General features: G+C 44.0%; 1 protein-coding gene across 1 annotated transcript in view; it reads left to right on the forward strand.

Annotated features, from left to right (window-relative positions):
- EHF (ETS homologous factor) overlaps positions 1-27,018 on the forward strand; it is a 40,841-nt gene extending 13,823 nt beyond the window's left edge. Inside the window, exons 2-9 of the mRNA XM_019738605.3 lie at positions 6,546-6,645; positions 10,398-10,643; positions 12,862-12,924; positions 15,612-15,680; positions 15,798-15,866; positions 20,918-20,980; positions 22,280-22,475; positions 22,581-27,018. Coding sequence (XP_019594164.1) covers positions 6,549-6,645; positions 10,398-10,643; positions 12,862-12,924; positions 15,612-15,680; positions 15,798-15,866; positions 20,918-20,980; positions 22,280-22,475; positions 22,581-22,680 — 903 coding nt within the window. The 5' untranslated portion in view covers positions 6,546-6,548 and the 3' untranslated portion in view covers positions 22,681-27,018. The remainder of the gene's footprint in view (positions 1-6,545; positions 6,646-10,397; positions 10,644-12,861; positions 12,925-15,611; positions 15,681-15,797; positions 15,867-20,917; positions 20,981-22,279; positions 22,476-22,580) is intronic.
- The last annotated feature ends 770 nt before the right edge of the window (positions 27,019-27,788 follow it).

Below are 27,788 nucleotides of genomic sequence, written 5' to 3' on the forward strand. Positions count from 1 at the left end.
AATTCAGATAAAGCACAAATAACGATAGACCAGTTTATTTCCAAAATATAGAATAAAAATAACTTTATTGAATCATAGAGGCAGTATTTATAATATATATGTATGTATGCATATATATGTGTACATATAGGTATGTTATGCATACAGAGGGCGCAAAAATGCATACACATTTTAAGAAAGGAAAAAACCATTACAATTGTAATAATATATACTGATAACAAAAGATGAATATAAGTCACGTTTGACTTCTGCAATTACAAGAGCTATTCAAAGTGGTTACCATCAGCATCCAGACACTTCTGATTATGGCAAATTACTGCTTGAGCAACATTGACCAAGTGTCCACTTGTGTACATTTTTTTTGGCACCCCCACTATATGTATAGATCTGTTTTAATGGTTAAAAGAGTATCATGAGTTAAACTGGTCCTGCATTTGAACCACTAACATATCCCTCCCTGAGCATATTGTCTACGTGGCAAAATGAAGGCAGCTCTCTATTCTTTCCTCCTGAAAGGAGCTCTTGGATAAATTGGGAAGAAGGATGGTTTCGGATTGCTCTGGCAAAGTGGAAAGAGGGTCTCAATCAGGGTCCCTGCATTATGGAATGGGCCAGGGAATTTTATAATCTTGGAGAAGCTTGATAAAGGTGTGGTGCCCCAGATGATATAGGAAGAATGCTGCGACTATGTACGGAATGGGGGTGGAGGTGAGGATAAGTTGAGGGCAACATTTTTCACCAGCAAAATACCCTCTTCTCAGCAGAAAGTGGCTAAGGTCCCAGGGTTTGTTGCTAGACAATCCCAGTGTGAATTCTCTTCTAACTCTAATTCTTGCTAAGCTGTGTGACCTTGAAGAAGTTACCTAACCTCTCTGATCCTCAGATTGGCCGTCTGTGAAATGACATAATGCTTTGTAAGTTTATCGTGACTCTCCACTGAGACAACACATTTAAAATTATTAGCACAGAGCTGACACATTTTAAGTGTTCCATAAGTCCTAGCTACTATGGTATCATCATCATTATTATTATTTTTACAGCATTCAGTCCTAGGTCTCAGCAACCCTACCATGGAGCAGAAGACGTTCCCTGTAGCTGAGTAGGCTCAAGCTGGGCTGTGTTTGTCTCTGCTGGGAGGCTCTCTCTGGAGGAGAGGCCAGTTGAGAAGTTCTTGGCCTTGTTAGGAGTCCTGAAACTGGGCAGAGCCTCCTGGGTTCTGGGGTGCATGGCTCCAGCTCCCTCCCAGAGTCCCAGTGGTACTTCCTTCTCCTCACTTTTTTGTCCCCATGAGCTCAAATCCCAGGCTCTATTCTTTGCAGTAATTGAGCATTCCTCGTGCTAAGGGACCCCCGAAGGATAGAGAAAGCCTCTGGCCACTCTTTGGCACGAGCTCACATTTTAGACGTGATGCCCTGCAAACCAGCCATGATGCATGGGAGTACAACGCAGGGCGATACCCAGAACCTGTGAAGGTATGCCCTCCCACTGTTCCTGGCAGTCTTGGGTACCATGTGTCTTGTGGGAGGAACGGGAGCAGGAGGGATAACTTTCAGTTCCTCAAGCAAGGACCATGACCAGAGAGGCATAGCATGGCTTCTGTGAGCAATGGCTGACAGATGCTGTTCATAGCTCAGCAGAATGGTATATCCACACAGCAGCCCAGAGGTGGGGGGTGCGGGGGGAGAGGCAGGAAATCCAACCCTTGGCTGGACTGTGCCTGCTAGATGGAATTGGGAATATTATGTAGCTAGAAGAGGTTAGAGGCTTTGCTTGAAATGAACTTGGCCCTCAATTTCCTCCTTGGCGATTCAATAAACTAGTGTCAATACAACAAATAACAAGTATTACCATGTTTCCCCGAAAATAAGACCTAGCCAGACAATTAGCTCTAATGCATCTTTTGGAGCAAAAATTAATATAAGACCTGGTCTTATTTTACTATAGTATTAGGCCAGGTCTTATATAATATAATATAATACTGGAACTTATATTAATTTTTGCTCCAAAAAACGCATTAGAGCTGATTGTCTGGCTAGGTCTTATTTTTGGGGAAACATGGTATTATAAAAACCAGCTAACATAAGTATTTACTGGTACGTGTCAAATACTTTTCTAAGCATTTTACAGGTATCCTCTCATTTTATCTTTTAATAAGACTTTTCATATCATCTCCACTTTATAAATGAGGAAACTGAGGCCCAGAGAAGTTGAATTTCTTGTCCAAGCTTGCCTCATTAGTAAATTGGCAAAGCTAGGATTTGAACCATGGCCATCGGATTCCAGAACCTAGAGCTACCAACCATTACACTATCCTGCCGCTGAAGAGTCTACTGTGGTCCCAAGAATGTCCCCAAATGCAACCAACACAGTTTAAAGAGAGACCTGTGGGCAGACCCTATAACAATAGCTAACATTTCTTGGCACTTGCCATGTATGAGATAACATATTGAGGATTTTACATTCCTATTTAATCCGCACATTAACAGCCCAAGGTCACCACACTTGCAAGATCAAAGCCAGAGCTGTCAGACTCCACAGGCTCTACTTTTAACCAATGTTCTCAATTGGGGGTGACTTGGCTCCCGGGGACATTTGGGGGTGGGGGTGGGGGGTGGGTACTGCTGGAATCTAGTGGCTAGAGGCCAGGGATGTGGCTAAACACCCTGCAATGCACAGGACGGCCCCTGTGACTGAAGAACCATCCCAGCCCAAAATGTCAGTCATGCAGAGGTTGAGAAACTGCTTTTTACCTGGCACATATGACTGAGGAGCACCCCCCAGAACTCCCCCTTGAGTTAGAGATGAGGAGGGGTGGGTCTGTTTCCTAGCTTGCTTTTGACTCAAAAGGCTCTGAATATACTTCTTCAGTCCTGGAAGAAGTGTGTTAAAGAAACACCTTGAGAATTGATGTTTAAAGAAAGGAAACTAACTTTTATTGAGGGCATGCGTGCTGGCACTGAACTAGATACCTTTAAACCTATTATACTATTTATCTTTTAAAGCAGTCCTGAGGCTTAGAGGACGGCAATGTGCCCCCTACTCACCCTTTTAAACCAGGGACGAAATTGAGTCTCAAAAAGGTTAATGTACTTAAGGTCACATGGCTCAAAGGTGGAACCTGGATTCTAACTCAGCCTTCAAAGATTCTGAAGTCTCTACCTCACATCCTAGATGCTTTTTCATGTGTGTAAGAAGTAATAAAAGCTATGCTAAAGGTAAAGTTGCAAGCTTAAAGAAGAGCGTTAAATAACCTTCATACTTTTTAATTAAAAGGATAGCTTTTTACACCACAAAGTAATCACTATATACCAAAGAAAGTCTCTATTAGAATATGGGAGTACAGGCGAGTTGCTTATAATGACTTTCTTTTTTTGACAATTCCCTAGGCACATTTATTATCCATTATCTCATTTGATCTCCACAATAGTCCTGTGAGGCTGTGGGGCGGGGGGTGTAGATGGCCTCATTTCACACCTGAAGAACTGGGTCTCAGAGGCGGGTAGAACTTGGTGAAAGGGCTCCAGCTGTGGGGGCGCCGGGCCTTCCTGAGCCGACTCTGAGGCTACTGTCCTTGCAGCTCCATGCTGGATTGGGGACGCTGACCTTCTTTCCTCACAAGCCTGGGTGAGCTCAAGCAAACTCTGACTCACTAAGGGTTAAGCCACATAAACTCTTTTATGAGTAGTAACCATTTACGGTGCCCTGTAAAAAAGGGCTCCTCACCATGCTGGCTTTCCCTAGGAAAGGGGGTGCCAGCAGGGAACAGCGCTCACACATGCCAGTGTCTTGGGGGGCTGAGTGGTGACAGGCCAGAGGTACTTCTGAAGTCCTCAAGGCTTCTCTGTGGGTTGAGAGTAGTTCTGGATGACTCCAGGAGGTAATGGTGAGAAATGACGCCTGCCCTGAGGAAAGGGGCTTGTGGGCAACGGGTCACAAAGGGAAACTGGCCCTCACTGTCCTGTGACATTTATTAAATTCTTTTTTTATTACCCACGAAGCTCTTTACATGCAGGACCTCATTAGATTCTTGCAGTACTTTGAGTGTGGGGTTGTTTCCCTTTTATAAGTGGGGAAAAGTGAGCATCAGAAAGTTTTTGGCTAAACAGACTTGGAACTTGCTCAAGGTCATGCACAATGAGCAAGGGAACTGTGATCTGAGCCCAAATCTCCATAACTCTGAAGCTGAGGTACTTAGCTGTCACTCCACCCTGACTTCTGGTCTTTTTTGGGAAGTGTTTTTTTTTTTTTGGGGGGGGGGTGCGAATCTCTGAACCAATTAAGGTGATAACTCAGAATTGGCCCAGGCAGGTCTCGATTATACAGAAATGGCCACTTTGAAATAGCCCTCCAGGCAACTCCTTGTGAAAGAATTTCAGGGAAGTCTTCCCTGCCCATTCTTCACCCCCCCCCCCGCCCCCCCAGCCTGGAGGGCCTATTCCTCCATGCAGATGGGCTGGGCTCTGAGCTGCAGCCCTTTCAGGGTTAAACAGTAACCTTTCTACTGCTTGTGGTTGAGCAAATGCTGGGGAGGGACAAGCCCAGCCTTGAGCAAACAGGAGACTGGCCATGCCCCTTCCTTTCCCAAGCCACCCCTCTGGGGATGGGGAGGTTTTCTTTTGCCTTGAAGTCCCTCATCTGATTTCTTAGCTAGAGGGTAATTGCTCTAAAAAGCTGGATGGGAAAAGGCCCGGTTATTGTGACAAAGAAAGGAAAGTTTGACTTGGTTTGGTTATCCTTCTCTGAGGGTGAGAATCAAAGAGGTTTCTGGAAGGGAATTTCAAAGTCCATTTAGTCACTTTCTTTAGATGCTTGTATGGGGAAAAGGAGGCCCTCAGTTGTGTCTGGTTGGGGTTATCCAGAGAGGTAGTAGCTCTCATCACAATGCCCTACTTTGTGCCAAGTGCTCAAGGTATAAAAACTCATTGAATCTCCCAGCAGAACACGTGGAGGTATGCTGATCTGCATTTTACATATGAGGAAACGGGGGTTCAGAGAGCTTAATGACTTACCTGTGTTAGCGCTAACCTTGGCTGGTAAGTGGTGGAGCTTGGAATCACACCCAGCTTGACTGGGCTTCGAAACTCGTATAGAAACCACACGGAACGCACTTCTCCCGGCTTCTCAGGCTGCAGTCCCTTCGCTGTCACAATGGCCATCGTTCCCACCCTGCCTTTCCTTCCCCATCTTCTACTTAGGCTGGATTCAGGTCTAGTTATTTGCCAAACAACCCTGATGATGATGGTCATAATGACACATGTTTCTGGCTAGCCTCGCTCAACTCTTAGTCACTGCTCTGTCCCCAGGACCTAGGACGGTGGGCAAGCCCATTATAGGGCTGATACATGTTTGTGGAATAGACGAATACACAAATGAATTTGTATTCCTTTTTCAGGTCCTTTCCCTCCCCCCTCAGGCCCTACACAGAACCAGAGGAGCAGTAGCCAAATCCGAGGAAGGGGTTTTGAGGGTTGGAACTACCCTGCGTGGGCTATTCTGATCCTGGGGACACTGGTTACACACAAGGATACAAGATTTCTCCCAAACAGGCAGAACAATTTCCATGATCTACTGCTGTAAAGTTAGGTTTCTCTTTCCACCCCGACATTTTAGAAAGAGCAAGTTACCTTTATATAGCCTCTGGGTAATGTTCAGGCACCCTCTGGAAATGGGTTGCTCTCCTTCTGAATGAACATTCATTCAAATGAGTCTGGAGTCTGAAAGGTGTAGGGTGCCTGGCTTGGGGGCGAGAACATTACAGAGGCTAGAGAACTGAAGCAAATAGTTCTAAAGTATACAATTTTTACATTGTTTAAAAAAATCCAAGCACACTCATGGAAGAAAGATTCTTTTCCAGGGAAAACGACTGAGGAAAAATGAGTCCTCAAACAGAAAATCACCTTTCAGTCAGCTTCGGAGCTTGTGGGATTCTCTAGGTCTCTAAAACGAGGAGGAAAGCTGGTCAGAATTTTTACCAGGAAGGTAGGGAAGGGGCAGTGTCTTGTCAGGGAAAGCAGTTGATTCTTATATTATCATGGAGCTGAATACTGGAGGAGCTCTAGGTAAAGTATGGCTGAGGCCCTCTGATACCAGCCCACCCCGTGGCTGGTTTTTGTGAACATCTGATTTCAGCTCAGGGTTCCCACAAAATCTCCTTGGCAGTTTCACTTTTATTGAAAAAAAAAAAAAAAAAAAAAAAGGAAGAAGAAGAAAAAGAAAGAAAGAAAAAAATCTTGGCTGCTGGCCAGACTCGCCCTGGGAGCAGGTATTGCATTTTCTCTCCGCTTCATTCCTGATCAGAGATTATTCATTTATGAATGGGTGGCTGTAAAAACTTGCCTCATGCATATGAAAATTGAACCTGGAAATTTTTAATTGCCAGTGAGTTTTGCTTTTACTGAAAGGGCCGTGGCAATATGCTTTGGACGCAATGGTTGGAAGGACAAATTCTCTTTTTTTTTCTTCCTAAATTAACTCTATGATCTGTACTCTCAAAAGACATTTGTCCAGGAGGCACTGACTGAACAAGCTGTTTGATCCCCTTACAGATCATGATTCTGGAAGGAAGTGGTGTAATGAATCTCAACCCCAGCAACAATCTCCTTCACCAGCAGACAGCCTGGACAGACAGCTACCCCACGTGCAATGGTAAGGGGACCGCGTGGGTGTCATGCTCCATCAGGATGTTTCCTTTGCTTTAATTAGACTTCATTCCCAAATTTAATGTTTGAAAAGTACAGCAGAAGCTGTGAGGAATAGCAGGAAAGGAGAAAACTCTTTCTGCTGGAGTTTTCTATGGGTCGATAGGGCTGCAGACTGAAGCCCATTTGATATATTTCATTGTTTCCTCCCAATATTCAAGGTTCTGGGTGGGCTGCCTGGCAGAAAGGATTGTAGAAGAGATGCTCAAAGGGAAGGCCACCTGTTGAAGCTTTTAACAGTAGTTGGCTTAGGATATCGAGACAGGATAGGAGAGAAAGCTGTGTGCGCGCGTGCGAGTGTGTGTGTGTGTGTGTGTGTGCGCGCGAGTGTGTGTGCGTGAGCGTGTGTGTTTTGCAAGGAAGCATGGAAGTTGAGGCGGAGAGCATTGTAGCAGCTTAATCTTTCCATTTCATCTTCTAGTGACCTCCCTTTGAAGGGGAGAGATTTGTTAGGAGACCATGTGCCCTCCTTTAGTGCTTTAATGGAGAACCTATTGCTGGGGCTTATAGAGGGTTTGGTGACCAAGCCAATGGCTTACTGTAAAAGTGAAACTGAATAAAGCTGTTGCTGAATCGGGGCCCCACACCCCACTGTGAAGGCATTCAGTTGAGGCAGAAGCTCTGGGTCTTCTCCCACCCCTCCCCTGCTGCTAATTTTGCCATAGACTCTGCTGCTCTTGTTTCCTCTGAAAAATGGAAATGGCCAGTTAGTGAGCAGAGTCTGAGAAGAAGCAGTGGGAAGATAATGGGAGATTGTAGTTTCCACCAAGCAGTGGCTCCATCTGCAGCGCTACCACTTTCAGTTTGGAACCTCAGCCAAACACGGTTGAAAGCGTGAACAGGTGACATTCCCTTGCTTGATCACCTGTTCCACCAAAGTGCTGCCTTTTCTGGGCCGTGACATTTTCTGTTGTAGGCCTCAGATTGCCTACGGGGACCTCAAAGGAGGATTTCGAATAGGACAGGAGGGTTCTGCAGACTGGAAAGTCTCTGGCATCCCCAGGTGCCTGCTTCCTCGATTGACGACTGATGCAGCATTCCTCCTGTTTGCTTTGGACGGAGCTGGGGCAATTTGTTTAGCAGGGGGGAGAATCGGCTGCCACTTTTACTGCTTAACTTCCAGAGGCCCAAAGAAAGCCCAGCTCCCGGTCATGATTGATGAGGTGGGGGAAGTCACTTGAATGACAGACAGAGAAGAGTGGAATTCATAGGGTTTTCAGTGTTCCTCCTGAAATTTTAGGAATCGAATGAATCCCTTGGCTGATGGGGAGAATTTCCTAGTTGACTGCAGATAAAATTCTCTGGTTCTTTCAAGTTCTAACAAGATGCACTCTCAGGAACTATCCTGTAATCTGGGTCATGTGAAGTTGAGAGATGAAATTACTCCAGGCCAGTTGTTGGGTTATTGAGAGTTATTGCCTCTTTTTTACACACCCTAAGCTGCACTGTCATAGCATCATGATTATTTTATAAAAAAAAGAATAAAGACTCGAGGAACCATAAAAAATGTATCCCATCCTTAAACAACTGTATTTGTGAGACCTCCAAAATTGAGGGGAAATGGAAACATCCAGTCTAAACTCTGCATGATTGTATATTTGGGAATATTTCTACGGAACTAAATTTTTGGACTTAATTTTCCCAATCCTTGCCCTCGTTCCTCTCCACCACTGGCTTCCTCTTTGGGGCCCAAGCTGATGGTTTAGGGCTGCTTTTCCCTGGCCCTGAAGTATGAGGAGTAAAGCACACACTGTGAGTGGCAAGAATTACCTAAGGCAGTCACCTTCACGCCTAAATGATCTCTACCTCCTGCTCGTAATGCTTCTGAAGTCTGGAAGTACTGGATGGATTCTGAGGGCATGAGCAAAAGTGAGATTGGATTAGAAAAATGGGAGCCTCTCCTCTGGGGGTGTTATGGGCTAGGCCATGGGCATTATAGGAATCCATCTTTTTGGGGTTCTTTGGCTTCTTGCAGCTCAAACTGTATCTGCTAACCAGCATCATCATCAAGTGGAAGCTGGTTAGGAATGCAGAAACTCGGGCCTCACCCCACATCTGTGGAATCAGAATCTGCATTTGAGCAACACTCCCTGGTGATTCAGAATCACACCAGAGTTTGAGAAGCACACATCTAGCACGAAGAAAAAGTTAGGGAGAGTTTTCTTGTGCTATGTGTTTCTCTCTTGGTCCATCCTTGAGTCTGTGGGAATATCTGTGTGTCACGTTCAGTTGGATTTCCCCTGCTCGAGTGTGGTGGATTGCAATAGTGTCTTTTCCTCACCCCTGCCCCTCATCTTTCCCAGAAGAGAGCCCCTCCCCTTGACCTCTGTTTTCAAGGGGACTTGAAGATCTCTCAGCCCTGTTCTAGGCCCCCAGAGGCTGGCTTCTATCTTCTCCATCCTCCAGGACTTTGGGCTGACTTTGTGATGTTCTCTGAAGTGAGCAGGAGAGCCACATACTCAGATGGTTAGCCCGTAGCAAGCTCGGCGGTTTTTATTGGTTTGAGTAAACTGCACTTCTTCACTGGCATTTGAATTAACTATCTTGTGAAGGCCTCTCACAACACTTCCACGTCCCTACATTGTTTCTTCTTCAGCAACGAAGTCCCCTAAAGAAATCTATAGAGAGCACCTATGATGGCAGTCTCTAAGGTAGTTTTTATAGGTGATACAGAGATGGGTAAGACAGGGTCCATGACCTTGGGCATACAGTTTATAAAGGAACATAAGACAGTACTTAGATACTGGTAAAGCAAAGCAGAACATGACAAAAGCGGTTAGGATAAATACCCAGTACGACTCCTGGAGGTTCATAGGACAGCAGCCCTCATAATAAGTCAGGAAGCTGTGATGACTTTGCCACATGGTCAGAGTTTGAAAGTTGGGTCGGAATTCAACAGGGAGTGATTTGTAGAATACAAACTGGGCTAAAAGAACAACATAGAAAAAAGACAAAAGTCAGAGTTTCACCTGAAGAATAGTTAGTGAAGAGTCTCAATGCCTGGTTTGCCAGTTTGGTGCCTAATTTCAGTGGCTAATGGGACGCTACTGAAGGTACCTGAGCAGGGAAATGACGTCATAATACCATACTAACCAGTGTGGGGCTGGTATGCAGCACAATTAGTAGATGGATAACGGGGACCACTTTGGGGACCAGCAAAGGTATCAGAGAGAAAAGAAAGTTACTCTCAGGCCTCATTTTTGGCTGAAAATGTTCTGAATTTGGTGTGTGTGTGTGTGTGTGTGTGTGTGTGTGTGTAAGAAGGAAAAAGGTGGGAGAGACAGAGTGGGACGAAGAGAAGAAGAGAACTATGTGGGTGTGAACAATAAGCTAATAAGTTGCTGAAGCTAAAGCAATGCTTTAGTTTTCATGGTAGTTTTCGGGGAGGTAGGGGAATGAGCTCATGATCTGAGAGCATTTCAGGTCTCATGTCCGCATCCAGCTCCCAGGGGTAAGAATTATACTAAGGAGGGCATGAAGATGCACGGAGGCTTAATGGCCCCCATCACAACTGGGAAAAGAACCACATTTCCCAGAACCTCCTCTCTAGAACTGATCTCATGCCCCAACCCCCACTGATGCATACAGATTGTGGTCGTGTTCCCCATGACATCCGGCAGCCAGCGGTGTATCCCTCTGACTGGGAATATGCCCAGGGACAGCCACGGTTCACTCACAGAACCACCTCCTGTTTTTCAGTTTCCAACGGGTTTTTTGGAGGCCAGTGGCATGAAATCCATCCTCAGTATTGGACCAAGTACCAGGTGTGGGAGTGGCTCCAGCACCTCCTGGACACCAACCAGCTGGATGCCAGCTGCATCCCTTTCCAGGAGTTTGACATCAATGGCGAGCACCTCTGCAACATGAGTTTGCAGGAGTTCACCAGGGCGGCGGGGACGGCGGGGCAGCTCCTTTACAGCAACTTGCAGCATCTCAAGTGGAATGGTGACTATCTCTCTCCCTATCTTGCTAGGAGCCAGCTGAGAAGAGCAGAGACTCTGCAGCTGGCAGGATTCCTAGGCAGGGGCATCAAAAGATGGTCTCCCCTCCAAACCACTGTTTCCAAGGCAGGAAAGTAGGAGGGATGTGAGAAAACAGGCATGAAGCTTAGGGTACGAGGTGTGTCTAATCTTCTACAAACCCAGTGTAATTTAATTCTCTCATTATGATTAATTTTCCAGGAGACAAAGCCTAGCCAGGTATTCACAGAATACTTGCTACTCTCAGAAAAACTTTTCTTCTTTCCCTTGCCAACAGGGTTTGATAGTTTAATTCCCAATTACTTGCTTGTTAAGATCATCGTGGCTACTTTTTCTTTTTTTTTTTAAATGTCTAGACCTAAGTTCTTAAGATGGAACCTAAGGGAGGTAAGAACATATGCAAAATTAGATCTATGTTTGTGTTTTGGGAACGGAAAATACTTATATTATTTCAGCAGGTTCTTAAAGTTCTGTTAATTAAAAAAATGGAGGTTAGAACTAATGGTCAGGACACATGTGGGATGTTTCTGCAGTGATTTCTGGAGTTTGGCATTGCCCTAGAGGCCCAAATATCTCTCTTTTGAGGTCTCATTTATACCCAGGCAGGCACCATTCAAACACTGTCCATCGGTGATAGTTTATTCACACACATACACATTCTACACTAGCCTGTAAGATATGGAAGGGCAGAAAACTCACCTTGCAGAATGTCTGACACTGGCATAAAATTCCCCTGATAATGGCTGGACAAAGCTAGCTCCTCTGAGAACTATGGGTAGTTTGGAAAGCAGTGATGTGTAAGAATAGTGAGCTGGTCTGTCCACATCCACATGAGCAAGTCTATCTTAGCAGAACCTGTATTTAGGCAGGTAGTTGGGGCTTTGGAAAGCATGAGTTCCAGGGCAACGAACCAGATTCAGACCCTGACAGCTGCCATCAACACTGAGGAGGACCCAGAGTCTGGCAGAGGAGCTGGCAGCATGGTCATCCATTTTGGATGACCTCATTCAGCTCTTGGGCACTCCCTTCTTCCCACCCATGTCACAGAGGTAGTTGCTCATTTTTCTTTTACTAGAACCAAACCAAACAAGACTCTATAAATAACTCCCAGGAATCTTCAGAAAGAGCAGACTTACACTTGAAGAATTAAAAATATTTACCTCCCATCTCCAATTAAATCCACTCCTTTAAAGCTTTGCCTTGATTGAACCCTAAGGCAAGGTGTCCTGGGAGGTGATGTGGCCATTTTTGACCTTCCATCTTTGACCTTCCATGACTTGCTTAGTCCAACTGTGTGCTGCTGGTGCCTCAGTAAGTGCCTAATGACCAGATTTCTCACCTTTGTTTTGTTGTTTGCCTTTTTATAGACAATCTATTAACTTACATTTGTTAGGTGTTTACTTATACTAGGCATGCTAAGTGAGTTGATTCATTTAATGACCTTATGAAAAAACACTGTTCCCATTTTACAGGTGGGAAAACTGAGGGTCAAAGAGGTTAAAGGCATGACCCCCTACTCCTGAGATATTTATAATCTGGCTGGGAGTAAAAACATATGAGAGTCATTCACATGCATATATGTGCTTTTATATGTGACACATCCAGAGAGGAGTTGAAAGACATAAATAAGGGAAGACTCACTGCATATATCTAGACATATTTCATAGATTGGATCTAATCAAAATGGGCTTGATTAAATTTAAGGTTAAAGGAGAATCACACTAGTTAAAACGGTTTTCTTTGCACTTTTGTTTTCATTTTGTATCATATCTTAGTATTGAAAAGCACTTTAGAGGCTATCTAATAACTTTATCTAGTTGAATCCCCTAAATTTGCAGATGAGGAAACCAAGACCCAGAAAGGTGAAGTGCCTTGCAGTTATTAGTGGAAAAACTTGCCTTCTGACTTCCGAAGTTCTATTTCCACCACACTGGATGACTTCCTTATATAAGACCAAATAACTCCATCTGATACAGGTGCCCTAGCTGCTAATTTTCTGAGCCAGGGACTCCAGCCTGGAGAGTGTAGATGCAGAGAGGGAAGTGTCTCCCGTAAGAAAACAGAGGTCATCAGGCGGTGGGATTGGCAGAAGCTCTTTCAAGAAGCCAGCTCTGTCCTTGTTTAAGTATCACGTTTTGGCTCCCTGTGAGTCCTCTCTGACTTTCCCAATCCGTCCTTCACAGGCCAGTGCAGCAGTGACCTGTTCCAGTCCACACACAATGTCATTGTCAAGACCGAACAAACTGGTGAGTAGTAACAGACAGAGAGTCACCTTAGTAGGCAAAGCCCTGGGGAGGAGAGTTGGGAGGGAATACGAAGGAGTGTGGGAACAGGACAGAGCCAACATTTTGGCAGAAAACCCAGGGACACCTCTTCCCGCGCTGTGTCCAATGGGCCATGCTCCATGAGCCTCATCTCTTGCGCTTGGGACCAGCCACCTGCCAACTAGTTCTGATTTCTAGGTGGATGGTGAGCCTAATTCTGCCCACAACTTCTGTGCTTCCCACTGCTGGTCAGGGCATCATACAGGCTCCAGTCCGGGAGCGCTGGGAAAAATGCCAAGACTAAGTGTGTCTCCTTCTCACCTCAAAGAGTCAGAGGACTTGGCTAAGCTAGGAGAAGCAAGAGGAGAGAAGAAGAAGGGTCAATGTCTCCTCTTCCTTTCCTCCCTTGGTGGGGGTGTTACCCAAAAAGGAGGAAGATATGGACTTGCTGTTGTACTTACTGTAGTTTCTAGGGGGCTTCTGTAGGGAACTGTGGAACCCAACTCTTGCCTTCAGTGCACTTTTAGATGAAAGACACTCTTCTGGGCTCTGAGGAGGGTCTGCAATCCCATAGTATCTACAATCATCCCTCCTTCCCTGTCCCGTCTCTCTCCTGGGGACTTTCTGTCTCTCCTGGAGACTTGCAGGGGGCAGTAACTACCTCAAGAAGTTGTGCCCCGTGGCCTTGCACCAATCAGAGCTCCTTGCATATTGATATTTGGCCTATGGCCTCTTAGTCTAGGGAAACCTATGCAAGCCCCACAAAGTCCACTGGCTATGATGAAACTGCAGCTGCCACTGCTCCAGAGTCACACTGCAGGCCTTCATCTGGGAGACTGCAAGCCACGTGGGCTGACCAAGTTTGCCACAGCCCTGCCTGAGGGTTGCGTGCCAGTCACCAAGGGCAGAATTTGACCTAGGGGTGATTTTTGAGTCACTCAGAGCCAAAATTATCCCCATGCAGTTATTTACTCTTTTATAAGGGGGCTAGTCTACCATTATTAAAGAAAAAACAATAGCTGCTAAGCATGCTAATTAGGTTTTCCTAGCCCTGCCCTTCCCCCACAGACCAGGGGTTGGGTTACCTGGATGGTCTACGTGCTTTATGAGTCAGACTGCCCTAGAAGCAGACACAGGACTTGGCAGAAAGATGGTACCCCCCAAGCCCACTGTGAGCCCACAGATAGCCCCATTGGAGAAGCCAGGGTGGTATGGAGAGGTCACAAATGACTTGATAATTCCTTCTTGACCATCCAGACATTCTGGTGTTGCCAGTTCAGAAAAGCTGAGCCAAAGGGTGGAGAAGAAGGTCCACCCTGGGAGGAGGGGAGAAGAGGCTCACAGAGGGGCCAACACCCCCAAACCTTTTTGGTTCAGTTTGTTTTCAGAGACAACAACAGGTGTATGAGGTGACCCAACAAGGAGAGAGGGTGTAACCCCAATGGATTGGGCTTGGGATGCCCAAACACGTAGCTATTAGTTAAAATACCAGCTAAATCCCTATGTCGTAAACAGGAGGACTTAGCCAGTGAGTCAGGTTTTATACCTTTTATGTTATAAAAACAAAATGAAACTCGGCCAGTAGTTTACCACGCTGGCCCTGAAATTCAGAACCTGGGCAGGAGGGGAGCCTTGATCGGTGAAGAGAAGAAAGCAGGAAGTTCCTGGTGGGGACGAGGTGAGAGCTCCTGCCAGATCTTACAGCTCTTGGCCAGCCAGGAAAGATAATGCTTTTGTTGGAGACTAGCCCAGATGTGGGGGTTGCGTAGGAGTTGGGCTTCATTTGGGGTAGGTGGAAGGGAGTTTTCTTTGAGTCTGAAATCTGACGAGTCAATTGGAATGAGATGTGCTTACCCAGCACATTGGAGAGAGAGAGAGAGAGAGCGAGAGAGAGAGCGAGAGAGAGAGAGAGAGAGAGAGAGAGAGAGAGAGAGAGAGAGAGATGCTTTTCTAAGATGAGGCAATGATGTGACCCTACTCTTAAAAGTTGTTTGGTTTGGTAATACTCCCCTCCCCTGCTCCTCAGTTTTGTCTTGAGAATTTTATATCTCCCTTAATTTAACTGGAGAAATCCTAGAGGGGGCAGGCTGTCATCCAATTTGAGGAGAGATCTCTCTGGATTGCAGCAATGAACATGCTATGATAAAACTGACTAAACTTTTCCTGGAAAAAAAAATAAATCTGTAATTGTCCCAGGAGGATATTACTAGAAAAATATGCTCATTAATCATGAATGTATTTGTCTCTAACAATTTCTTTTTCTAGTGTAAAAGTATTTTGGTGATTATATAGTAAAGGGCAAGACAATGCCAGACTCCTGAACCCACCCCCTGCCCTGTGCAGACTGAGAAAATGCCCAAGAAGCCAAAGCATTGGTCTAGGACAGGATCTCACTGTTGCAAATTCCCTCACTTCCCTAAAAATACAACAGGTGTAGAACCTATGGAGAGAGCCATAACAAAGTCCATTTCCCCCAGGACACTGGAAGAAGCACGGGGTAACATTATTATAAAGTAATATGGCTGAAGCAGAATCGCATCCCTTCTCTCTGAGGACCACCCCCTATGTCCCACACCTCTTGGATGAGCAGTGAGTTAGAAAATAGAAAAGGCAAACTCTTCCGCCGGGGATGACAACTGCTGACTGTTCCCATCTTCTGTCCTTTGTAGACCCTTCTATCATGAACACCTGGAAAGAAGAAAACTATTTATATGACACCAACTATGGTAGCACAGTAGGTAACTAACCCCCCAATACTTAAGGCCCTGTTACACTCTTATTCTGTTTTTCTAAAAGTAAGAAGTTTCCATTGTAAAGAGGGGGCTCTTACTGTCCCTTTTCTTTCATTGCTACAGATTTGTTAGACAGCAAAACGTTCTGCCGGGCCCAGATCTCCATGACAACCACCAGTCACCTTCCTGTTGGTAAGTTGTCCTGACATCAGAGCATAAGTGTGCCTCATGCAAGTGCTTACAGAGCATGAATGAGAATTACCAACATTCTACATTTCCACTTTGCTGGAGTCTTTCTCATTAAAAGGCTAGGAAAGGAATGGAGATACTATTTATAAAAGATCTGCTTTTGAGCCAATATTTGTACATTGAAGATGACCGGCACGGATGACTCTAGGAAAAGTGTGTGTCTCCTGTGAAACCAAGTCACAACTCCCTTGTGACCATAAAACCTCTCTTTTTAACAAGAACTTGCTCTTGGGAAATTATCTGATAAAATTATTTATACTTGAGTATACTTATGGGGCCAGAAGGCTATGTTTAATTTTCAACAAACGTTTGGCTTTCGAGAAAAAATGTCTAACAGTGACATTCAAAAGTCCGTGAACCTGTGGCGATGGTCTTTGGGTCGAGGGGGAGCAACTGGAAAATTTCAGGACCCCCGGAATCACACTATTTTGTCACTTTTTTCAAGTCTGACCCTGATGGCTCATCGAGACTCTCCAGTCAGACAATGTACACTTTATGAATTATGTTCACTTTAGTCTCATGTGGTTTAGACAGGATACAACGGGGGGCTATCCATGACTCAATCAAAGTTGGTTGGCTGGGAATCTAGGAGCGGGGCCTTCAGATTATATTCCCCCCTCCTTTTATAAATAAATACACCGGCATTGGCATGTACTGTGTAGGAATGAATGCACCGGGGAGGTGAATACAGGGTTTCGTGTTGTTCCTAGATCTGGGTGCAAACTTGTCTGATCTATGAAATAGAGCTTAGACTTTTCCTGGAATTGAATTTGGGGCAACTTCAGGTTTAAATGAGTGTTTGTGAAAGAAAGCACAGAATCAAACAACGGCTTCTCCTTCCTTCCTTTATTTTTTTTTCTTTTGTTGAGTGTGTTTTTGAGAACTGAAATAATGAAAGCTTTTGGTTTGAGGTTTTGTTTGGGTCAAGCCCCTTGAATGAGAGGGCTGGGAGCCAGTGTAAATGCTTCTGGAATTGAGGTTAAGAACTGAGGCCAATTCATTTCTCTACTTCCCCTCCCCCCAACGACCCATAGCATTATGTGTCATTTTAAGTATTTGTTGAAATTAGGGAACAGATCAAACACTGGAAGGGCTCTGCAGTGGATTTGCCATTCTGGGGGAGCTGAGCCAATCCAGGTAAAATTTCTGTGGCAATCTTGGCCACCTAGTCAAGAGCAAGGGTTTCAGAGCTGAGGAAACCATTCACCCTGCTCACCCTCAGACTTCTTCTCGCATTTCCTAAGGTGTCTCCTCCCATGTCCTTCCGGCTGGATCTTTGGCTTGTGGCAAAAGATTCCAACTAAAAATAAAGTTGAACCAACCACTTCTTGAGCCTGAGGGTTTGTTAGGTCTTAAGGCACCTGGGAAACCTAAAAACCATAATCACAGGCTACTCTTCTGTCTTCTATATCCTGACTTACTTTCTAGAATCTCACCCTAGAGGGGCCTTAGAGGCCAGTTTCTGCTTTCCTATTTGCAGTAACAGAGAACTATTTCCTGAGTCAACCCATACTGGCTTTGAATAGTATTTCTTAAAACGGGCTTTACAAATCTGCTCCACATTATCTCCCTGACCCCTCATCCCTCATTTCTATCCCGTGATCATAACACAGGCTGAAAAATGAGATAAGCACTCCAGGCCCTCTATCAGAATTATTACTTAAAGAATCAATTCAGTGTCAGGGGTTGGCACATTTCTTTGGAATAACAGCCCTCCGGTAGGATATTTAATTACAGCCTTGTTTGGGTCAATTCATTTCAGAACAGTTTAGTCTCTATTGGATGGGACGAGACCCCTGCCCCCACACCCCCCCAAAAAGCCTTTGTCATTTGTCTGAGTTTTTAGATTTCAAGCTCCCATTAAATTGAATGCAGTTAAATATCTTTCTATGTTTTAATGCAAGTTACAAGCTGAGCTAAGGCGAGGCCCAACATAAACTGATGCCCTCTGTGATAAATGCAGGTGGGGAAGCGGGCCTTGTTTTGATTTCTCTGTCATCTGCCCATTTCATAAAATGGCCGCCGGTGTTCCTGATCTGCCCGATAGTCCTCGAGCCAATCACGCCAACTCAGCCTTGATCTGTTTATTCACTGACTTGTTGAGCCTAAAGCTAGGGTGGCACAGTCTATTATAACACTGAAATTTGTATATCCCGTCAAGACATGGCTCACAGCTGAATCATATGCAAATGCTTCTAATCTTTGCTTTTTGTGAAGCAGCTTAGCTGAAGTCATGATCTGGAGCTTGCATCATAAACCTGTGACTTGGTGCTGCCCAGGTCCAGACTGGACCTTGGCCTGAGGTACCTGGGAGCGGAGTGGAGTGAGAGAAAGCCAAGCTGGACCATTTCCCCAGAACAAACCATTCTTTTATAGGCATGAATCACTTCACCACGTGGCTACCTTCAAAGGTTTTGACTTTTGTTTGGGGGGCAAGGGGAATGCATAGGGGGAGAGGCCATCATATTAAAGGGAGGTTTCAGATCAAAAGATTTTAGTACTAAGGCAGGTCAGTGGTTCCACAGCTTGCTCTTGCACACTGGGAACGGGACAAGGAGGCTGGAAGAAATTCGAGTTTCCTTTTGCCTTTGGTTGCATATTCCCCCATATGGTGATGAAAACATTTTTATTTGGGAATTTTTTATTTTTGTTTTAATTTTATCTTTTCTAATCTGAATGGAGGTATATCCTAGGTAAAATGGCTGACATCTCAAAGAGAAGATTTCTTCATGGTATCCTGTCTGGGGGTTTTTAATCTGAAGCCACAAACCTGTGAAATTGTTTACAGATTTTTCACAAGTGGACATATATGTGCATTTTTCTGGGGACATGGTCCAAGGTTTCCACCTTATTCACAGTTACCTTAACCCCAAAGTAATTGATTCTATATCAGCTTGGAACCCATACACAATGACTGAGGCTAATAAACTGAGAGACACTGGGTTTTTCCAAATTCCACTCTGGCTCTGGAATAATGGCCCTGCACCCCTCCTGGCTGCCACCTGAAGATGAGCTTTGCTTGTGGCCTGCTGGGTAAATGCCACTCTTTGTCTGCAGAACAACGTGGCCCTGTCAGAGTGAAGTATCACTTGGAAACCAGGGTGGGTGCCAGACCTGTTGCAATATTGTCACATCCTGATGAGATGTTGCAACCTCACCCTGAAACCTACAGGGAGGGAGAGTGGAGACTCCTTGCATTTCCCCTGAATTTGTCCTTTTAGATTTCAGAGAAACCCAAGTCAAGTGCAGGTCTCCTGCTGACAATGCCTGGGGAGAAATTCTTAACCAGAATAAGAGGTTTCTTTACTAACCAGATCTTATTAAATCCCTTCCTCCATCCTGCTGGGCTTTCAAGGGAAAATGCTGGGAATGCTGAGCCATGACAAGCTGGGTGATCAGATAGGTGAATGTGTCCCTGCACATTGGGAAATACAGAAGCATCACTGGAATGTCTTTCCCCCACTAACTAGACCATTGTAGGACTGAGCCTGATTCTTGGCAGGGAAGACTCGCGAAATCTGTTCAGTGCCACCAGCTTTGGAAATGGCATAGAATGGTGGTATGAGCAGAACCTCTGCGATCAAATTGTGCGTTTACATCCTGGCTCTATTCTCAGGCTGTATGATTTTAGACATTTGACCTCTCTGTCTCAGCTTCTTCTCAGCTATAAGCTTTGGATCCTAATAGTACCTACCTCATAGGGTTATTGTATGAATGAAATAAAGTGATTCATGTAAAATGCTTTCTTAGCACAGTGCCTGTTACATAGTAAGTGCTCAACAAACAGTAGCTACTCTTCTTAACCATTTTACTTAGGAGCTATAGTGGATATGCAGACTTTTTTGAATAATGGACCACCGCTCTTGGCAACTGAATGAGCGCTATGGGCCCTCGCCCTTTGTATGTAGTTCTGGTCAGTATGAAATGCCTTTGGAGGCTCCACATTGGTCAGTGAACCCTAGGTTAGGAAGCCCTGATGGAACACATACAGAAGAAATGCATTTTACCAGCCCAATTTCTTAACAGGATTAGCTTGCATTTAAGGACTACTCTGTATGAAAATTGGTGGATTTTTGATTCTGGGATTTTTTGGTAAGATCTACCTTGGTCCTTCTGACACCCAAAGTGCACACACACACACACACACACACACACACACACACACACAGCTGGCTAGATCCTTGCGTTTTCTTTTCAAGTTGTATTTCACAGATCCGCCTCTGTCGTCTCTTTGGTGACGGTCACAAGGGTGACCATAATGAGTCATTTGTTAAACTAATCTGTGTTTCCATAGTCGGTGGTGGCTCTCTGTGCTGAGATCAGACCAGTCAATGGCCTCTTTGTCAGGCTGATTAAAATATAACTTTGCATGCCAAAAAGGCACTCCTTTGGCTTAAAAGCCGGCTTTCTTTGTTATAAATGTTCACATTTTTGTATTATTAAAACAACAACAACAACAACAACAACAAACCTTTTAATGACCTAAATCCTTCAATGGCTTTCCATCTCTCAGAATAAAAGCTAAAATCCTAAAAAAGGCCCACAAAGCCCTAATGCTCTGAACCTCAGCTGCTGCCCTCTGCCCCTTGCTCAAAGCCACAGTGGCTTCCCTCTGCTCTGTGGAGACAGCAAACACACACGGACCTCAGGGCCTTTGCAGTTACTATTCTCATGCTTGGAAGACCCTTCCACAAGCTCTCTGTATGACCGTCTCCTTCACATCCTTCTAGTCCCCTTATCAGAAAGGTCTTCTGTGGCCACTTTAGAGTAAATTGCAAATGAGTCCCCTCTCCATACTTCTATCCCTAGTTCTTACCCTGCAATATTTTTCTCCATAGTACTTATCATCTCTGTTTTGTTTTGGTCACTACCACATACCCGAACAGTGCCATGTAGTAGGTGCTCAATAAATATTGGTTAAATGTGGGATGAATGAATGAAAATGTTACTAGTAGGAAAAAGGTGAATTAAGCAGCTCTCATTTTTCTCTTTAGTAGAGTCACCTGATATGAAGAAGGAGCAAGACCACCCTGCCAAGTCCCACACCAAAAAGCACAGTAAGTTGTCTGGCTTTCAGATGGCACTTGGCCTGTTCCTTCAAGTTGAGTTTAACTAGAGGCCACTAGTTTTTAGACAAGTATTGCCTCTGCCTGCTGCCTCCATTTCTTCCCTTCAAACTCAGGATGGTGAGAAAGTGGAGGCATCACTTGCTGGCAAAGTAGCTCTCTCTGCAGTTGCTTCTCCAAGTGGTGCTCCAATGGTGATTTCCCTCTCAATCTGTTCTACTTATTCTAAAACGGAAACACCCAGTAAATAAGAACTGCTCACAGGCATGGGGGTAGAGGTTTTCCTTTCTCCAGAAAAAAGGGTGGGATGAGGAGAAAGATGGAAAGAAACAACAGAGATGTATTTTTTTTTCTTTTGCTGAATGTTGGCTCCCTACCTTTGTGCAGTTAATGTTTCAAGAAATGACTGTTTATTCTTAAGATGCAACAGTGCTCCTTGGGAGTTGTATTTCCCCCAATAATTAAACCTTATGAAAGTGTATTCAGAGACACAGTGTATATGTGTGTGTGTGGGGGTGGGGGTGGGGCTGGGGGAGGCACAGAAAGAAATCAAGATGGTATAATCTGGGAATCATAGGGACTTGGACATCTTTATTATCTGCTACTCCAGGTGACCCCACAGAACAGAATTAACACAGCCTCTCAGACGGGAAGACTGGGGATGGCATTGTGTGTCACAAGTCTAGTAGGCGTAAAATTCAATTTGGTTGCTAATCTCATTGCGGTAGCTGCTTCATTTTCAAACTGGGCCCCTCAATCCCTGTGAGGCCTCGCCCCAGTCTATTCTGGGAGTTAAAATTCTAAAACCCAAATGATGTTTGGGTTCAGCATTTGGCTGAAGCACAGTAGCTAGGTGGGCACAGTTTAATTGATTGAGGTGCTGAATAGAAGTGGTTGCAAGTTGCTCTCCCTGGCAGTAACAAGTTGAAATGACTCCCCAGCAATTTGTCAGCAATACTTAGAAGATGCTCCCCCTGGTACAGGACAACTAAGACCTATTCTTTCATCTTGGCTTTGCTACTACTTCCCTGTGTAACCTTGGTCACGTCCCTTAAATTCTCTGTCTCAGTTTCCTGATTTGCAAATTGAAAAATTGTGCTAGTTCGTTCTCAAATACTTTGAAAAAAAAAAAAAAAAAAGAAAATCAAATATTTGGGGATTCTGTGATCTGCCTTCGCTGATGGATAGGGGAGAATTGAGTATCTGCTACTTGATGGAAAACTGCTTCCTCTGCCCCTCATTTGCGGTGACTGAGGCCATTATTAAGGTCCTTTTTCCGCTTTTCCTCAGATCCGCGAGGGACTCACTTATGGGAATTCATCCGCGACATCCTCCTGAACCCAGACAAGAATCCAGGGTTAATCAAGTGGGAAGACCGGTCTGAGGGCATCTTTAGGTTCTTGAAATCGGAGGCTGTAGCTCAGCTGTGGGGGAAAAAGAAAAACAACAGCAGCATGACCTACGAAAAGCTCAGCCGAGCAATGAGGTGAGCAGTTTCTAGTTTCTGAACATGAGAAGGCCACACGACCAGTAATTTTCCTGGCAGGCTTTGTTTGACCAGCCACTTTACGCAATCTGTCTTTTGTTACAGATACTACTACAAAAGAGAAATTCTGGAACGTGTGGATGGACGAAGACTGGTATATAAATTTGGGAAGAATGCACGTGGATGGAGAGAAAATGAAAACTGAAGGTGCTGACACTTGGAACACAAACCCAAACATATCCCAAATCACAACAGCCCAAGAACTCCTGGACGTAAATATTTCAAAGACGACTTTTCTGTGATATTTATGTACCACGATGGGGGAAAAAAATCTACTTCTAATGGGAAGAAGGAACACTACAGTTGATAAAATTATTTTGTTACTTTCAAGTATGTCCTATATAGGGAACAAACGTACACAGTTTTCTGTGAACTATGATGCTGTATGTGGTTGTGATTTGTGTTTGCCTTTATTGTGAAGTTCTTTTCCACTGCAAGAAGAACAGGGTTTGTTGCATTGTGCTTCTTGCTAAGAGAAAGAAAAAAATCAGAGGGCATTAAATGTTTTTATACATAAAATGATTTAGGAAAAGGTGATGTGTCCTTCGCACATAAGCATCCACAGGCAGGGCTGCTAGGATGAACTCCAGGGTCTCAGACTGATGGGATGAACCGGAGGATGCTGGGAAGTTTAATCTGACCCTTAGGAGCCACTGAGTGGAGAATGAGGATTTCCAAGGGTCAGATGATTTGCAATGTTTAAATCAGAAAGAACAGTAGTGGGGGCTTTACACTCATTCAGGAATGCTTTTCCTGATGCCGAGGCTCTTTCCTCCTCCTCCTCGGATGATTGGTAAAAAAACTTTAATTGCCACCTCGACTCACTTTTAGTTATTTGAGAAAGAGTTCAGCCTTGGCTATTTTTATCCCAATTGCTTAAAAATAAATGGGAAAAAGGATGTGATGAGTTCGCTCTTGTATTCCTATAGGCCGCGGTTTCTCGATTGGCACGGTTGACATTTTGGGCTGAGTAACTCTTTGTTGTGTATTATTTGGCTGTCCTGTGCATTGTAGGATGTTGGGCGGTATCCACGACCTTTACCCACCAGATGCCAGTAGCACTCCTGACCCCAAAGTTGTGACCACCAAAAACGTCATCAGACATTTCTATGTATTTCCAGGGGGGCAAAATTACCCTTGATTGAGAACCACTGATTTAGCCAGTCAAAATGAAAATGGTGATTTATTCTCAGAATAAAAAGATGTCTAAGATCTTTCAGTCCCTAGAAAGAAGCAAAAGCAAGACTTCAAGTCAACTTCCTTTTAATTTTTAAAATATTAGGGACAATGGGTTTAAATATGTAGAAGGATTTCTTTTTAGAACCCCAGATGAGAGCCAAAGTCAGACAAATTAAACAGGCTAATGTAGCAAGAACTACAAAGAAGACACTTTCACTAGAATTACAAAGCAGAGTAAAAATTATATTGCAGAAGGAAATGCTGAAAGAAAAAAATGTGTGTGTACGTGCATGTGTGTGTTTGTGTGTTGTGTGAGATAGACAGATGATAGATAGATAGATAGATAGATAGATAGATAGATAGATAGATAGATAGATAAAGGTCCAGGGAAAATCTTCTTTGCAGATGTCAATTCTTATAATCTTTCCTCTTTTGGATCATTTCTTTCCTGTCTCATATGAATTCATCCCAAAGTGACTGGTATGTTGCCTAGATTTTCAACCAGAGAAATGTTCAAAAACGAGACAGAAAAGAAAGGAAGGATGTAAGAGAAAACTAGAAAATGCAGCTCAGGTGCTATGGTCAGAAGCAGTTGGAGATTTCGGCAATGACGGGACAATTTGGGGTCCCTGCAGACTTCTCACCGGACCCTGCAATCTTGTTTACAGACTGTGAGCCTGTAAACACTTTGAAATGGCTTTGGCCATCCAGATTCCTTTTGCAACTTTTCTTCTTGACGCCCCATGTCCTTGGCTTTCTCCTCCCATCTGCCTCTCTTGAGCATTCAATTGGGACTGAAGACACGTACCAATAAGAGAGAGTGCTTTTCATCAACTAATGGAGCACCTGCCACAGTGGGTCACCCAGCGGATGTGACCAATTCTTAGTCAAAGGGGTGCAAAGTGCTTGTAAAATATTCAGAAGGCTGGAAATAAGAGTTAAGACTTTGTCCTACTATAATGAGAACCATTATGAATGGGACCTTGGGGGTACCAGCTTAGTGAGATAAATGACCTTCTAAAAGTCCAACAAAGTCTGTTTCTGTTTCTACCTGGCTTGATCACCTCCACAAAGGTGTTGCTCAGTGTTGTCAAGTAACAGTTACTGAGGGGACTGAGAGAAATAACAAAGCAGCAGCCCAGATCCGAGACATTCCTGCATGACACACCTTGCTTTTCAGACAAGGCTAAAGAAGCATGAGGCTTTCCCAGCACTTTTCTATACTTCCCACAGAGTGAATTAAACATGCAGATATTTGATGTAATGTCACTGTGTCCGTGTGTGTCTGAATTGTGTTATTTGGGATATCTGCTAATTCTCTCTCTGCTGTTCCTTTCCTGGCTTTGCCTGTTCGTCACCTAAGGTGATTAGATTTTTCTCTGAGTTTACCCTTCCCCAGACCTGTAAGTTTTTTACATTTCTCTAAATTGGCCTTGGCTCTTCCCGCGCCCTCTCCATTGAACAGCAATCTTTGCTAAGTAGTGAGCGAGTCTGGGGAGTACCGACTGGAACAGTGCTGCAGAGAATTAGCAGATCGTGTTGTTTGTTGAATGTGGCAGTTTCTTGGCAGCCAGTTTCTACTTAAACAGGCTGGAGTATTAAGTTCTCAGCATATCTCTCTATTGTCTTGGCTTGAATTTGATGCATTTTCTATGTGCTGTTCGTGACTTGGAGAACTCAAGGTAATCAAGCCCTGCCAACTTGGGGTGTGAACAGAATACTTCCTACCACAGTGTTGAAAGGGAGAGCAAAATCCCAGAGATAAGCCAGCATCAGGTGAAGCCCCCTTTCTTTTGGGGGGCACACAGCTTCTCACTGAAGATGCTCGTCTGTTCTAGATGCTCACATGGTCACCACACATGGTCTCCTCGAACCCTCCCTAAGCTCGGGTGCTTATTTGTAGTTTTCATGGGAACTTGAGGCAGGAAATGTATTGCTAAGACTTTATCAGACTCAGATCATCTGAAGCTTCTAGATATTTGACTTGATGAAACTTGAGTAAGGCCCTGGGACACACCTACAGCTTCTTGTACTTGCCTTATGAGCCGGGCAGACCCAAGTTATGAGTTTTCCTTTGGACATGCTGGTCCTTCCTCAAAGTTTTTGCCTTGCTGGACTGTAAGCTCTTTGGGGTCAGGTACTATATCTTATCAATATTTTTTTTCCCCAGTACCTAACATGAAATCGGTGCTCAATAAATATTTGTTGAGTTAATGAATGAAAGTCTTCTGGAAGACTCCTCGGATTCGGCGGCTATATCCATAATCGGATGTGAATCATTTCTTCACTAGAATAAGAGCACAGGGCCATAACATCAAGGACATATTATCTATTAGATGAACATTTTACTGTGAGATGCCTTACTTTGCCTTCCTACTTGCGCTGAAATGAAACCAAAACAGGCTCTTTGCTTCCGCAAGTCATGTGTTGGATGAGAATTCTGTTGCCTTATTAGGAACTGTGAGATTTATCTGGTTTAAGAAACCAGTAATGAACCTTTGACCTGTTTCAACCAATGAAGATTATGAATGTGTTTATATGATGTAAATTGCTATTTAAGTGTAAAGCAGTTCTAAGTTTTAGTATTTTGGGGTTGGTTTATATATATACATGTATATTTTTTTTTCTTTTTGAAAAATATGGAGGGATCTTTTGATAAGGTGAGTCAGGCATGTTAGATTTTAGTTTTGCAAGTGTGTTGTTTTTTAAATGTATAAAATATAGGAAAAGGTAAAATAGTAAGAGGGAAAGGCAGTTATGTTCTTCTATAGTTAAAAAAGCATTTGTTGAGTGCCTACTAGGTGCACAGCCTGCAACCATGTGTAGGAGCTTATCTACTTATATAGGGTGTAATAGATACTCTATATGAACCTACTGAATGGACGTTTACTGTATAAAGAAAGAAAAGTACAGCAGTCATAACATCAGAACTGAATTAACCTCAGTGTTGGTCCTCAAGATTCCATTTCTGGACTAACAGATAGAGCATTTAACAAAAACCTGTAGAGACTAAGCCTTGTGAACCAGTGAAATGTATAAGCCTTCACAGATTTAGCTAAATTGGGATTAATCTTTCCATAGCTATCTGCATAATTCTTGCTTTTCTTCCCATCTGGCTTCGGGGTTGACAAATTGTGGGAAACAACCCTACTGCTGCTGTTTTTTAAAAATCAGAAATCTTGCCCTTTAAACTATGTTAAATTCAAGTTGAGTATTTCTCTTTTATGAAAGGATTATATTTTTCAAAATATGACTTTTTGTTTGATGGGTCCCTGAAAAACACTAATAAAAACCACAGAGACCATCTTGTAACTGTGTGTTTCGTGCTTCAACAAGCCATCTACAAGGGGCTTAGAGAAAATGGAACAAACTATATACAGTCTATAGCAACAAAATATAGGCAGTTCCCACATTTATTTATTCAATAAGCATTTATTTGAGTATCTACTCTGTGCCAGGCACTGACTTATATCAAAGAATGAAAGAGACAAAAACATCTGCTCTCAAGTGTGTCCTATTGGGTAGATACAGACAAGAAACAAAACAGTCACAAATAAACAAAACAGCATGTCAGATGTATAGTCAAGAAGTGAAGAGCAAGGAAGAATGGAGGGATGTATTGCAAGGTTAGGCAGGGTTAAGAAGGAAACATTCCAGTAAAGATTTGAAGAACGTAAGGGAAAGAGCCATGAAGGTAACTGGGGGAATGATACCCCATGGGAGAAACCAGCAAGTGCAAAGGTCCGGAGGCGAGTGCGTTCCTTACATGTCCAAGGAATAGCAAGGAAGTCTGTTTGCCAGAGTACACTGAGCAAGAGGAGGACATAATATAAGAGAGGTACCGACTGGCCAGATCATATAGAACTTGGAGGCTGTTAATGAGGCCTCCAATTTTTCTTTTGAGTGAGATGGGGGCCACAGAGGAGTGACATACTCCAGCTTCTAAAAGGACCCCTCTAGCTGTTGTATTGAGAATGAATTGCAGGAAGGCTTTCAATGCTGAGTGTACATTCTTCGTCAAGGATGAATAAAAGGAAATAGAAAAGCTCACTCTCACATCCAAGTTTCCAATAA

Source organism: Rhinolophus sinicus, chromosome 14 (assembly GCF_057876585.1).
Source record: "Rhinolophus sinicus isolate RSI-liver-muscle chromosome 14, RSI-T2T, whole genome shotgun sequence".
NCBI classification, from domain to species: Eukaryota; Metazoa; Chordata; class Mammalia; order Chiroptera; family Rhinolophidae; genus Rhinolophus; species Rhinolophus sinicus.